We start from the raw sequence: 14,383 nt of genomic DNA, 5'->3' as shown, positions 1-14,383 counted from the left end.
TACAAATATTCAGCTTGGAATCTGGAGGTATTATTAACATACTTAGTATTATCATACCTGATAGCAAGTAAATTGATCATTATTGCTTTGATTTTTATTGTTGCCTATCTAATAGCCTCATGGATAGTTATTCAAACTATCGATACCATTTATAATCAGGCAGAAAGACAACATAAATGTACTTTTTTAACATTTATTTTACAGTTATGGTGGTGGGTGTAGATACATCTCTACCAAAGGAGGTATAATGTGCTCCTTCCCTCCGCTAGTCAGCAGGTCACTCTTGGGCAAGGTGTAGCACCTGCTTAGCCCCCGATCCAGGTCATGAGAAGCCAACGGAGCAGGTGGTAGATGGTTTTATGAGCAGCTGGTGCACATCCCAAGTTCTGGTTGTGCAACCACTGACGCCAGGCAGACAATCTCTGAGGAGTATTGATAATAGTTGTGGTCACCCATCTTGTAAAGACACTGCCAGGAAGAAGGCAATGGCAAACTATTTCTGTACAAAAATGTGCCAAGAACAATCATGGTCATGGAAAGATACAGCACATAACAAATGAACGATAGAGCAATACTATGGCAAGCCTTTAATTAATGCAAGGAAAGCAGAAACAGGAGTACACCAAGCACTAACATCCACATCCCATCCACACAACCCGCTCCCCACCAAACTGGTTGCACAATTCAAATTAATCATGACTGATCAGAGCCCACATTGATGATGGAATAACATGACAGTACACTTCTTTAGCCAGTCAAATTTTGTGTTATGGCTAAATTGGCATGTTTCAAATTTCAGGTCACCTGCCCCACAGTCCTGTTAATTTTATTGTTCTTTTGGCTGGAACTACAGTGCATGCTGTCTCTATATTAAATTACACTCATTGTATGGTCAAGTGAAATGTTTTGCCTTTCCCTTGGAATCTAGGGAAATGGGGTTGCAGGAAAATGGGGTTGAGGATAAAGATCAGATAGGACCTTACTAAATGATAGAGGTGACGTGAGCTTTCTTTTGCTTCTTTCCCCTTCGCATCACAGAATGCAAATACAAGAGATAAGAAGAGACCACTGCAGATTCTAGCAGTCTGATGTAAATGGAGAGGGGTCCGAAACGTGCAACAGGTCTTGAAGTATCTGCAAAAATGAGTCAACACTTCACATTGTTGACTTTTCATCACTTCTGGTGAAAGTCAAAAGTCATGGATCTGAAACGTAAAGACTGTGTTGCTTTCTCTTTCTCTCTGCAGAGGTCCTGTCTGACTTGAGTTTTTTCATCAATTTTTGTACTCAGCTCAAGGAAACTACTACATTAGGTCATCCACTAATTTAAATCAGTACAACTAAAGTGGCTTCAGCCCAACAAATCTTTGGATAATACCAAATATTATATAATTACCCCATATTTATGGATTGATTTTATAATTTCTTGAACATTTCAAAATCAAGTCTGAAACGGATACTATACAGATATTAAAATTAGATTTCTCAATTAAATGGCAGTAAAACTAAATTCAAAGTAAATTGTTTTACAGTGAAAAGCAAATGCAATATATAAACTGGGGTTGTAGGGTGATATATTCTAATTCCAAAGATACAATATTTTTCTAAGACTTATATGTAGTTTTCTGTGAGTTGCAATTAAGAGCGATAGAAGGTATCATCAACAATACTGGCAAATAACAGTAAATAACCTGTTCACTGATATTTGGTCTGCATTTTACCAAGACCAGCCAGCTACAGATCTCAGTCTTGGCCAAGCATAGAACAGACTGCTAAATTCTTGAGGTAAGGTAACATGGACTGTCGTTGACATCAAGGCAGCATTTAACAGAATTAGGCATCAAGGCATCCTAACTAAGATGAAGTCAATGGACACCAAGGTAAAGCATTCCAATGACCAGAGCTCCACTTTGCAAAGAATGATAGTGGTGGTGTTGGCAGTCAATAAAGAACCCCCGAAGGGCATCACTATAGGGGTTCTAGGCCTAGTTATTTTCCTACTGTTGCATCTATCATCTTCATCTCATTGTAAGGTCAGAGACAGTGAAGTTTGCTAATAACAGACAATGTTCAGTTTCACTCACAGCTCCTGGCAAATGAAAGATCCATGTTTGCATGCAGCAAGTCCTAGACAACACCCAGGCTGGGCTGGTAAGTGTTAGGTAAACTTTCCACCATGGAAGTGAAAAACAATGACCGCGTGCAACTACATAGTCCAAGCACATTCGATTGCCACCCCTCTCCCCCCGCCCCAAGCAAAGCACCATCCAGGACAAAGCAGCCTGATTGATTGGCACCCCCATCACCCATGCTAAACAATCAAGCTCTCTTCACTACCATTAGAAGAGACTGAAGCATATTCCATCTACCGTTACTTGCCCAGGCTATTCAGACAGCATCTCGCAAAAGTGCAATCTCTGTGGCCAATGATAAAAGCAGCTGCTGCTTGGGAACACCGTTACCTCCAGATCAGCTAGCATTCTGACTTAGAAACAGATTTCCATACCTTCAGCATCATACACAATCTTAGAATTTTCTCCCCCATAACACCGTGGAAGGAAGTTCACTAGAAGAACTGCAGCTATTTTTGGTGGGGGCTCACCTTCACAGGAGTAACTAGGGATGGGCAATAAAACATTCTGGTCTTGCTAGCAATGACCAGGTCTCAAAAAGGTAAATTTAAGGAAGTGTAGAGAAAACACAGTAACAAAAAGGGGGATGCTAGAAAATAATAAAAGACAGTGTACTGGATATGTCAGCATATGATGATTACAATTTACTGGAATGCTAAACGAATGGTAAAGCCGGACATACTCAATGCACATGATTTACATTTGTGCTCATGTTGACCTTGTTTAATAATAAATGCATGTTTATTGTAGGTCTCTAAAAGCAGTCAAATCTAAATTTGTGTGCACCGTCCTACAGCATAAGAGTAATGATCTATTATATAAAACATTTACAATTTAAATTTTAGTGATTTCATGAAGATACTAATTTGAGATTTTTACTATGAACATATAAATCCTTAGATAGTGCAAAATATGAACATTTCCTCCTTTGTTCCACAAGCATGGCACTATTTTATTATATATATATATATATATATATCAGCACCCTCTGCAAAATTGATTAGAATTGCAAATAGAACCCCCATCTTATTTCAAATAACAAGCCAGAGTATTCATGTTCAGATTATAGAGTCACAAATAATGAAAAGTCTAGTCACAAGAAAAATAAATATAAATGTCCATCTTATATCCTCATTAAGCATATTAGGAAAGACACCAAAAATGCTGCTGTTAATGATCATCTACCCATTTTTTAAAGAAGTAACAAAATAAAGCCTTGACCAAATCAAAGCTGTGTTTAGCTCTTTTTTTTTACTTTTAAAATGAATATCCTGGATGCCCAGTTGAATTTCAGTAAAGCTTTCGTATTTGCAACAGATTTTAAAATTACTTTTAAATACCTTAATTTATTTTAAAAGGTATTAAAAGGTATTAATTTTAGATTTTGTTCTATTTTCCCTCCATTTGTTTAGACTATTTAGATCAGGGGTTCCTAAACTGGGGTCCATGGACCCCTTGCTTAATGGTATTTGAACCATGGCATAAAAGAAGGTTTGGGAACCCCTGGTTTAGATATTTATTTGAAACTTAGTTTTATTTTTCCTAAAATCTACATATATCAATCATATCAGAAAAATATTCCAAAATACATTTGGACCATGTCATAGAGAACAGTTGTACAATAATTTAAGATAGTTTCCATTTATATTTTCTATATTTAATTTTTGCAATAGCAGTAAGACAGGACATTGGAAATAATAATCAGCATGTTTCATTTAATGTATTAAGTCAAATCAGAATTTAGATTGTGTGAGTTACATAAGCACATGTACCCAGATTACCAGAAATAACCATGAAACATAAGCACACATTTGAAATGAAAGAGAAGGGTCGAGGCTTCCCTTATCCATATGTACTGGACATGCCCTGGTTTGGAAAAATACTGGAAAGGTGTCTTCCAAACTCTATCCCAAATACTTAATTACAATCTGGAACATAACCCTTTGATTGCCCTTTTCGGCACCTCCGGAGAGGGGGACATGCACCTTAGTCCGACTAAACGTCGCACACTGTCTTTTGCCTCTGTTGGCCAGGCACGCACTTTTGCTCAGGTGGAGGGATGCTGCCCTGCCCACCTACGCTCAGTGGTTCAGGGACATCATGTCCAGTTTACACCTTGAGAAGATCCACTGTTCAATCCTCAATTCGGAAATAAACGTTCCAAAAGGTGTGGGGACCCTTCCTTGAATATTTTCAAAATTTCCAGCCAGACTAAAAGTCCATTCTTTCTCCCTTTCTTCAGTACATAAATCCCTGACCTCCAGCATTTTCCGGTAAAACTCTTCGGACTCAGATTTGTTATCATACAACAGCCTATTTACTAGAAAAATACACCCTCTCTATACCAATGCAGCTCTGTGGGGGATAAAGGTTCTGTTTAACCCTTTTTGCCAATATATTGATGGCTCGGAGTTGGGGACTGGGAGGGGTGGGTGATAATGTTTGTACTATGGGTGCATCTCTTTCATGAATGTGAATTGTACATTTGTTATGCGCTGCACAATTCTCCTTTACACTATGTTCTCTTTATTTAAAAAAAAACAATAAAAATATTGTTGAAAGTGATGAAGGAGAAGGTTGGTAGCTCGAGTTGGCTGCTTGTTTGTAGGGTTGTTCGCTGAGCCTGGAGGTTGGGTCACAAACGTTTCGTCACCAGTCAAGGTGACATCATCAGTGCGCAACTGAGTGTTGTTTCTGCGGAATGCTCGTGGTTATATTGGTCCGACTCGTTGTTCTGATTGGTTGGCTGTCGCACTGACCACCGCTCTCCGCTGGCTCCTGGCCAACCAGAATACTGAGTGATCTCCGCTGGTCTGGGTTAGCTACCTAGTTGGCCAGGACTTAGCGGAGACAAGCAGCCAGCATGACAGTTAACCAATCAGAACATTGAGTCAGACAGATATAAAGATGAGCACTCAGTAGAAACAACACTCAATTGTACACTGATTATGTCACCTTGACTGGTGACGAAACGTTTGCGACCTAACCTTCAGGCTCGGTGAACCCACTCTACGGACAACGAGTACATATTCTCATTTAAACTATGCTTACAGTTTACGTCAATGATTTGGATGAAGGCATTGAAAATAACATCAGCAAATTTGCTGATGATACTAAGCTGGGTGGCAGGGTGACATGTGATGAGGATGTTAGGAGAATTCAGGGTGACTTGGATAGGCTGGGTGAGTAGGCAGATACTTGGCAGATGATGTTTAATGTGAATGAGTGTGAGGTTATCCACTTTGGGAGTAAGAACAGGAAGGCAGATTATTATCTGAACGGTGTAAAGTTAGGTAAGAGAGAAATACAAAGAGATCCCGGAGTCCTTGTTCATCAGACACTGAAGGTGAATGAGCAAGTGCAGCAGGCAGTGAAGAAGGCTAATGGAATGTTGGCCTTTATTACAAAGGGAATTGAGTACAAGAGCAAGGAAATTCTCTTGCATTTGTACAGAGCCCTGGTGAGACCACACCTGGAGTACTGTGTACAGTTTTGGTCTCCAGGGTTAAGGAAGCACATCCTGGCTGTAGAGGAAGTGCAGCGTAGATTCACAAGGTTAATTCCTGGGATGTCTGGACTGTCTTACGCAGAGAGGTAGAGAGACTGGGCTTGTACACGCTGGAATTAAGGAGATTGAGAGGGGATCTGATTGAAACATATAAGATTATTAAGGGATTGGACAAGATAGAGGCAGGAAATATGTTCCAGATGCTGGGAGAGTCCAGTACCAGAGGGCATGGTTTGAGAATAAGGGGTAGGTCATTTAGGACAGAGTTAAGAAAAACTTCTTCTCCCAGAGAGTTGTGGGGGTCTGGAATGCACTGCCTCGGAAGGTAGTAGAGGCCAATTCTCTGGATGCTTTCAAGAAGGAGATAGATAGGTATCTTATGGATAGGGGAAATCAAGGGATATGGGGACAAGGCAGGAACCGGATACTGATAGTAGTTGATCAGCCATGATCTCAAAATGGCGGTGCAGGCTCGAAGGGCCGAATGGTCTATTTCTGCACCTATTGTCTATGTATATGAAACTTGGATGAATATACTGACATACTCTGAGAAAGTAACGCAGTATCAGTGAGTAGTGGTAGTTTCTTCCCAAATGAAATAATTGTGTATGGAACTCAAGCATAAGAGATCAATGATACTGCCCTTAAGATAAAACACCATGGAAGTACATGTAGAGATATTAAAAATGTCAAATACTTAAGGTAGCTTACTAATTTTTAAGTATGACTATACAGGATTTAAAAAAATATATATATCTGGTAATTAGGGTTGAATGCAAAAAAATGCCTTTGTTTAAAAAAAATAAAAAGAAATCTATCCCATTAAACTTGTGCCAAAATTGGTCAGAAATGGTCAAGCCCTCTGAAATTTTTTGCTCAAAGAACTTCAATTTGGTTTAACTCATTGTGTGTACTGTCTTTTATGCATTACAAATAGCACAGTTCAAAATGCAAAAAAACCCTCAAAGCTTAGCTTTAAAAAGATTCAAGTCCCAATACTCACCCCGCCCATAGGGCTGGGAGGCCTTGTTCATCTGGGCTAATGGGGCATCCACCACCACAGCCAGAAGAGGATTACAAATAAAAAAAAGGGTTATGAAAGAGAGACACGATGTCAGTAAAAGAAAACAGATCAGCAACAAAGCTGAAATTAATTCAATATTTAATTTTTTAAGCTAAATCAAAACCCAAACAGCAGTATCACTAGTCAATCCGCAGATAAGGAATACAGTAGCAAAACACGAGACTTTACAAATGACATCCACAGCATAACACACTTAAATTACTCAAGAGATGAGGCAAAAGGTCGCAAATATGCCAAACTATTTGCTTGCAAAAGTTCTTAAAGATCTGGTCAAAGAGCTCTGCTAAACTAATAGAAGGATAGAAAACTTCAACATTGCTGTGAAATTAAAAAAATCTACAATACTACTAAAAATTTTCACAAATACAAAGATGTGCTATTTAGTTGGTAATCTTTACAATAGTATGTGTGAGGACCAGAAAAGAGAGCTTCATGTATTTAACTCACAATTTATATAAAGTTTTGTATGAGATATGTTTAGTCAATGTTAGAAGCAATGATGGGGAATATATGCATCACTAATCTGAACTTCTGGGATGCCACAGCACTCAAATCGATGTTACATTTGACTTACCACAAGCTTGTCCGTAAGAATTTGCTTGTACATACAGCACATAGAGTGGAGGAGGCAGGTGTCTGGCAATTTCATACTGTTTATGAGCTTGATCAAATGGCATGGAAAGATACTCCTGGACTGGTAAAGATGCCTATTGAGACAGTAACATAAATTATCAATGGATATTCAAACCTCAGGCCTACAGTACAAAACTAATTCATTAATTTTATGAGCATTCAACACACCATACTTTCAAGCAGGTTTGGACAATCTTACACATGCCTCAATTTCCCGTTGATTCAAAACTGAACAATGGAATAACATAAGACAACAAAGATTTCGCTTTCTGAATAATTTTGGGGTTTATCTTACGGATTTTGGGCTGCTGACTTTAAAAGTCACCATGATATTTCTCTATTATGCACCATTTTTTTGAAATCGTCTATATTTGTTATTTCAATCCATAATTCTAGTCAGAATAACTGATGCCAAGTTTAAGGAAGGCATTTTTGTTTGTCCACAGATCAATCAGGTCATCAATGACAAGCAATTTGAAGAACTTCTAGTGAGACTGGGGAAAATCACATGCAAGGCATTCAAGGACACTGTTGAAAATTTTCTTGACAACTCGAGCACCAAACTATGTGTAGCTGGTTGGCAACATGCTTCAAACATACAAAACCATGAAGTGCAACATGTCACTTGAGATTCATTTTCTACATTGTCATTTGGATTTCTTGGTGCTGGCAGTGACGAGCATGATGGAAGCTTTCACCAGGACATGGTGGTCATAAGAGAAATGGTATCAGGGAATCCATCAATACTGGCTGCTTATTGTTAGACACTTAAGCAAGAAGCCTCAGACACTGAGTACAAATGAAAATCATCAACAAAACATTTTTAGCTTAGTTGACTATTGCAAAGCACCACTATGCAATTAAATGCATTACATTCAATAAAAGATAATTTCTTGTTTCTCTAAATTCTTATGCGATACTAGTAGTCTGAAATTATAATTGTGTTCAGCTTACAGAGGTCTATTGTAAATAAAAATAATATTCTGAGGAAATTACACTTTTGAAAAATATTGTTGTCCACTGTGATTTACATAGAAGATATGATCTCAGATCTGTGCCTGTTATCGATTGCAACCACCACTACTTATCTCAGTAACACCACTGTGAAAATCCTGACAAAAATCCATCTGATTCATTGACATTCTCTATCTCCCTACATCTGACTGCTGACCAGCACAGTTGACCATTAACTCTCCTCTGCATGACTTAGCAAGCCTTTCAGCTCAAAAAACATGAGGGATGGGCAATAAATGTTGGTTTTTCTTTAGCAAAGCTCACAGCTCCCAAAGTTGATTTGTGAATAAATGATAAACGTAGACCAAAAGCAATCTTAACTTGAAAAAATAGAATTAAGTAGAATCAGCGTTATTGAATAGTGGAATATGCAGGCAGAGTGTGGCGGGAGGTTATTTTTTTGGCATTTGGTAAAATTCCATCTTTCCCCAGAATCTACTGATGCAATTCTACACCATCTCAGAGAGCATCCTTACATTAGATATTACTGGCTGCTTTGGCGCAGCATCCTCTCCCAGAATACAAACACTCCAAACTGTCAATTCAGCAGAAAAAGTCTGGTTGCAATCTACCTTCACCTGTAGGTGTATAGGACAAAGAAACTCATAGGAAAAATCATTGTGGACACTGCCCACCCTGCAAACCCAATAAAATCAGTACAACCATAACGGATCCAATGAAAAGACTGCACCAATTGGGCATACAACCAGTGTACAAAAGTCAACAAACTGTACAAATACAGAAAAGGAAAAAGACAAATAAGCAATAAACATCGAGAACATGAAATGAAGAGTCCTTGAAAGTGAGTCCATTGGTTGTAGGAACAGTTCAGTGATGGTGCAAGTGAAATTGAATGAAGTTATCCAAACTGGCTCAAGAGCCTGATAGGTGCGGGCTAGTAACTGTTCCTGGGCCTGGTGGTGTGAGTCCTGAGGCTCCTGCACTTTATTCCTGATGACAGTAGTGAGAAGGGAGCATGGTCTGGGTGGTGGGGGTCTTTAATGATGAATGCAACAGCGTTCCTTATAGATGTTGCTGGTAGATGCGATGGTTTTACAGGTGATTGATTGGGACACATCCACTGCTTGTTGTAGGATTTTCTATTCAACGGCATTGGTGTTTCCTTCCTAGGCCATGATGCAACTAGTCAATATACTCTCCACCACATATCTATAGAAGTTGTCAAAGTTTTAAATGTCATGCTGAATGTTTGCAAACTGCTAAGGAAGTAGGAGGTGCTGCCGTGGTTTCTTTGTAATTACACTTAGTTGCAATTAATTGGACACATGACAGATCCTCTGAAATGGTAACACCGAACAATTTAAAGTTGCTGACCCTCTCCACTCTGATCTCCTGATGAGGACTGGCTCGTGGACCTCTGATTTCTTCCTCCTGAAGCCAATAATCACCTCCTTGATCTTGTTGACGTTGAGTGAGAGTTTTTGTTGTGGCATCACTCAGCCAGATTTTCATTCTCCCTCCTACATGCTGATCCTTTATCACTGTGCAGAACTGTTTGCTTTGGTCCTAGAGATCCCGTGTACTGTTTCCCCGTAAAATGATTTAGCATCATTACATATTAGTTTTTGATTTTCTCTATTGACTGGCCAGCAATTCTTGAAACAATCTGTCAGTCTCCCAACTTGCAGGAGCAATCACACTGTTGGAGATCTGCACACACTGGAGCAGAATCATACTACAGAACGAGCAAACAAGATTCGAAAGCTGCCTGTAACACTGGAATGATCACGGTGGTTGCTATGAATAAAAACAATGCCACCTTCTGCTGGAAGGTTGACAATATTACAGCTGCTGAATGTCTTGGCCTGGGCTTTCAGGCATTCACAAGCATTACTCTGCAAAACTGAGTTACTGCGGGATTTCTGCACAAGTTTCATTTAATTTATAAAACAACACTATTGTTGATGATTCAGAACCCCACCCAGCTGCTGCAATCTTCTCCAATTCATCTGGTGGGGGGGGGGGGGGTGGAAATCACCTCAACTGCTGTCCTATTAAAAATAGAGCTGATAATCTTGTACTTTGTTGCTTGAGATAGATTTTAACAAGGTGCTAATCTATAGTAAAAGTCTCATTTTACAAATGCAAATGGTAATATTCTCAAATGGATATTTCAAAATATATAAATAATCTGTAGTATTATTGCTGTTTCTAGCTTAATCATTATACACACTTCAATCATTATTTGGTATTCTACTTCATAGTTCAAATTTAACTGCCATTCAACCAAACATGAACATCCCTGAATACAACCAAATGAAACAGCATTACTCTGGGGCCAAGGGGCAATAAGCAGCACCAACAAACACACAGCACAAAGTCCATATAAGATATTTGTAAAATACAGTCACACAAAAAATGTTTAATGTTACAGTGTTTTGTTTCCTGCCACACATAATTGACCAGAATCCTATATAGAGATTACCTCTATTACCAACAGTGGATTTCACATTCTTTGAATAAAGTCAATGATATTATTCAATTGACTATTTCAGAGAAATTACCGTAGATTCCGGACTACAGAGCGCACCTGATTAAAAGCCGCACGCTCTAATTTTAGAAAGAAAATCTATTTTGTACTTGAACAAGCCGCACCGGATTTTAAGCCGCAGGTGTCCCACGTTGTAATATGAGATATTTACACAAAGATATTACACGTGAGGATTTTTTAACTTTTAATTAAATCCATATGGTAATATAAACAAATACATATTGCAAATGCTTTTTTTCGAACAGTGCCTGTAACACAGTTACTTTTAAATATACATACATATCGGTAACACACAAATTACGTTGCGTATACTTTTTTACTGAACAGTGCACGAACAACATTCCAATATCTCCTAACGACTGGTAAAAAAATATATATACTGCAGCCTACCAGCAAAAGTTATTGATCGCCTTCTTCATCTTTTTCCTGCGCACTAAAACCATCAAAGTCCTCTTCTTCAGTGTCCAAATTGAACAATCTCAGGATCTCGTCACTCACTTCAGTCTCTTCGTTGTCGCTCACTTGAGTGCACGCGGTCCTCTTCATCACGCAGCAGTCCAGCCTTTCGAAACCCGCTGGTGATGGTGGATGTTGTGACACGGCTCCACGCATTTAGGATCCACTGGCAGACTTGAGTTAAAGATGCTCTTCGCATGCGTGCTGTTTTGGTAAAGGATTTCTCGCCGCTCGTCATCCAAGCCTCCCACTCAACGCGCAGCGCCACTTTAAATGCCCGGTTCACGCTGATGTCCAGTGGCTGCAAATACTTTGTGGTGCCCCCAGGAATCACAGCTGGAATTGAGTTTGTACTCTTGATGGCAGCTTTCACTGAATCTGTTATATGGGCCCTCATGCTGTCCATAACGAGCAATGCTTTTTTTCTGTGAAAAAATCCCCCTGGTCGCTTGGCGTAGCACTCTCTCAGCCAATCCTTCATTAGACTCTCCGTCATCCAACCTTTCTTATTGACTTTCACCATGATTTCTTTTGGGAATTTTTCCTTTGGCACTGTCAGCCGCTTAAAAATCACCATCGGAGGAAGCTTTAGTCTGGATGCTGTGCAGCTCAGAACACAAGTAAAATGCGTTCTCTCATGGCCACTTGTTTTCAGTGTGATGGACGAGTCACCTTTTTTATTAACAGTTCGAGTGAGAGGCAGGTCAAACGTCAAAGGTACTTCATCCATATTTACGATATCATCTGGCCCGATGGAATTCTCCGCTATCTTTGTTTGAGTGAATGTGCGGAAGTTAGCAAGTTGTTCCTCGTGGTCGGAAGGGAGCTGCTGACACAGGGTCGTGCGTACCCTGAAGGACAGGCCTTTTCGTCTCATAAATCTAAAACACCACGATGGCCCACCTCTAAAATCTTCGATTTTCATTTTGGTTGCGATTGCTTTAGCCTTCAGTCTGATCTGCACGGTGGAAACACCGCGGCCGCCTGCTCTCTGTGTGTTAACCCAGTCTACAAGAAAGTTTTCAAGATCGGGCCATCTGCTATGATTACCTCTGAAAGCTTTTGTCGTCTTTTTGCATTGACTCAGTTCTTCACGCTGGCGTCTCCACCGTCTCACCATCGATTCATTTATGCCAAGATTATGTGCAGCAGCTCGATTTCCTTCTTCAACTGCCAGATTGATCGCCTTTAACTTAAAAGCTGCATCATATGCTTTTCTTCGAGTGTTTTCCATGTTGATGAGGGTGAGTACAAATGACTGATTTACAATGATTTAATTGTGAAAGTGCGCTTGATTTATCGTACAATTTCATTGGACCTCTGTGAACTACTCATCAATTTTATTGGTCTTGCTACGATCCCAGCCCCCTCCTTTGTGAGAATCGCAAGAGCACCTGTTGAGGGGGGGGAGGGGGGGTCAGTAGACCCAGTCAGAGAGAGAGAGAGAAACGTGAAAAATTGCACGTTCCACCCGGGACGACAGTGACTATTGTCTCATGGAGACCATGTGAAAAGCCCTCGGGCAAGGTGGGCTGGTTGAGAGAGAGATTGCATCATCCCAACCTGATTGACACCTGCGACCCCGTGAGGAAGTATAAAGGAGAGTCTCAGGGGGACAGCCCCCTCAGACGCACCAAGAAGACACGAGAGTGTCCCGCAGCAGCGGGAAGCCATTCTGAAGGAAGCCACGTGCGTTAGATTCCGGGATTGGAATTTGTGGCTGGAATCACAGAAAACCGCTTTTAACTAATATTGGGGCGAGGAAACCAACGCTCCCCCGATTTCACGGAAGATTCATCAAGACTCGGCAAGTTCTTTCTCTTCTCCCCCAATCTCTCTCTCTCGGATGCCCCACGTGAAACCCAGCGATTTTCAAAGGGCTGAGGCCGACAGCCTTCTGAGTGACTTTTATATTTCCAACGGACAATCTATTAACCCCAGACATCAGCAGAGCTCACTTTTTAATGATGATTATTACTATACCCGCGCTTTAGATTGAGTGTTGATGATGTGCACTATCTGAATGTATGTATTAACCCTACTTTTGTGTCCCTTTATAAATAAAACGTTTGAAAATAGTGACATCAGACTTCAACGGACCTCTCTACCTTTGCTGGTAAGTTCTCCAGTTACGGGATTCATAACAGTCTACTGTTACGAGGCAAAATGTTTTTGGTGGCGGCATGAAAAAAAACATGCATTAGCCGCACCGTAGTATAGGCCGCAGTGTTGCTGCAGTGTTCAAAGCGTGGGAAAAAAGAAGCGGCTTATAGTCCGGAATTTACGGTAGATGACATTGTTTGTTACTTGCCTAGTCTCAATTATATGAAACACTAGTTTGAATGCCGGCAAGGGGGGAAAATCCTCTTCTGGAAAGTTAAGTGTTAAATAGGTAGACATGTAACATGCGATTTTTAGAAGATAAGCATGACAACTAGAAAACAACCTGCTGGAAGAACACAGCAGGTCCACCTACATCTGTGGAGGCCAAGGGACCGCTGCCATTTTGGGTTGAGACACCGCAGTCAGTTCAAGATTGTAGAGGGAAGATACCCAGTATGTAGAGGTGAGGAGGACAGGGCTGTGATAGGTGGAAGCAGATAAGTGAAGGATAAATGGAAGATGGAACCAGAAGGGGTGGGAAAGGTAAACTAAAGGAGAAGAAACCCATATGCCGAGGTATCTGGGTGATGGGCAGAATGGAACCAGAAACAGGTGGAAGAGGGTCTTGGGTACAGGGTTGCTTTACAGCAGGGATTCCCAAATTTTTTTTATACCATGGATAATATCAATAAGCAAGGGTTCTGTGGACTCCAGGTCGGGAACTCCTGACTTACAGCATTTGTAGCTAAGGTATATTGTTCAGAAATGTATGTGGCAGAATTAACATTTGATTTAAAAATGTCTGGCGTAAATTTCAATAAAACACTGAATTCTTAAAACTCTAAAGTTATAAGCATGCAGCTTGAGCTTCAGGAAGGCTGGAGCCTGTCAATCACTGATGACGACAATATCTGTACTGCAATCTTTTCTCATTATTATTA

At 40.2% G+C, this 14,383-nt stretch overlaps 1 protein-coding gene across 2 annotated transcripts in view; it reads right to left on the bottom strand.

Moving 5' to 3' along the window:
* thoc5 (THO complex 5) overlaps positions 1-14,383 on the bottom strand; it is a 56,735-nt gene that overhangs the window by 28,772 nt on the left and 13,580 nt on the right. Inside the window, exons 7-8 of one of the 2 annotated variants that reach the window (XM_059988063.1) lie at positions 7,299-7,431; positions 6,644-6,679 (exon numbers count right to left, since the gene is read on the bottom strand). In XM_059988063.1, the coding sequence (XP_059844046.1) occupies positions 6,644-6,679; positions 7,299-7,431 (169 nt within the window). The remainder of the gene's footprint in view (positions 1-6,643; positions 6,680-7,298; positions 7,432-14,383) is intronic. The other variant, XM_059988064.1, reaches the window with a different exon arrangement.

This window comes from Hypanus sabinus, chromosome 13 (assembly GCF_030144855.1).
Source record: "Hypanus sabinus isolate sHypSab1 chromosome 13, sHypSab1.hap1, whole genome shotgun sequence".
NCBI lineage: Eukaryota > Metazoa > Chordata > Chondrichthyes > Myliobatiformes > Dasyatidae > Hypanus > Hypanus sabinus.
This window is presented reverse-complemented; position numbering and strand designations above follow the sequence as displayed.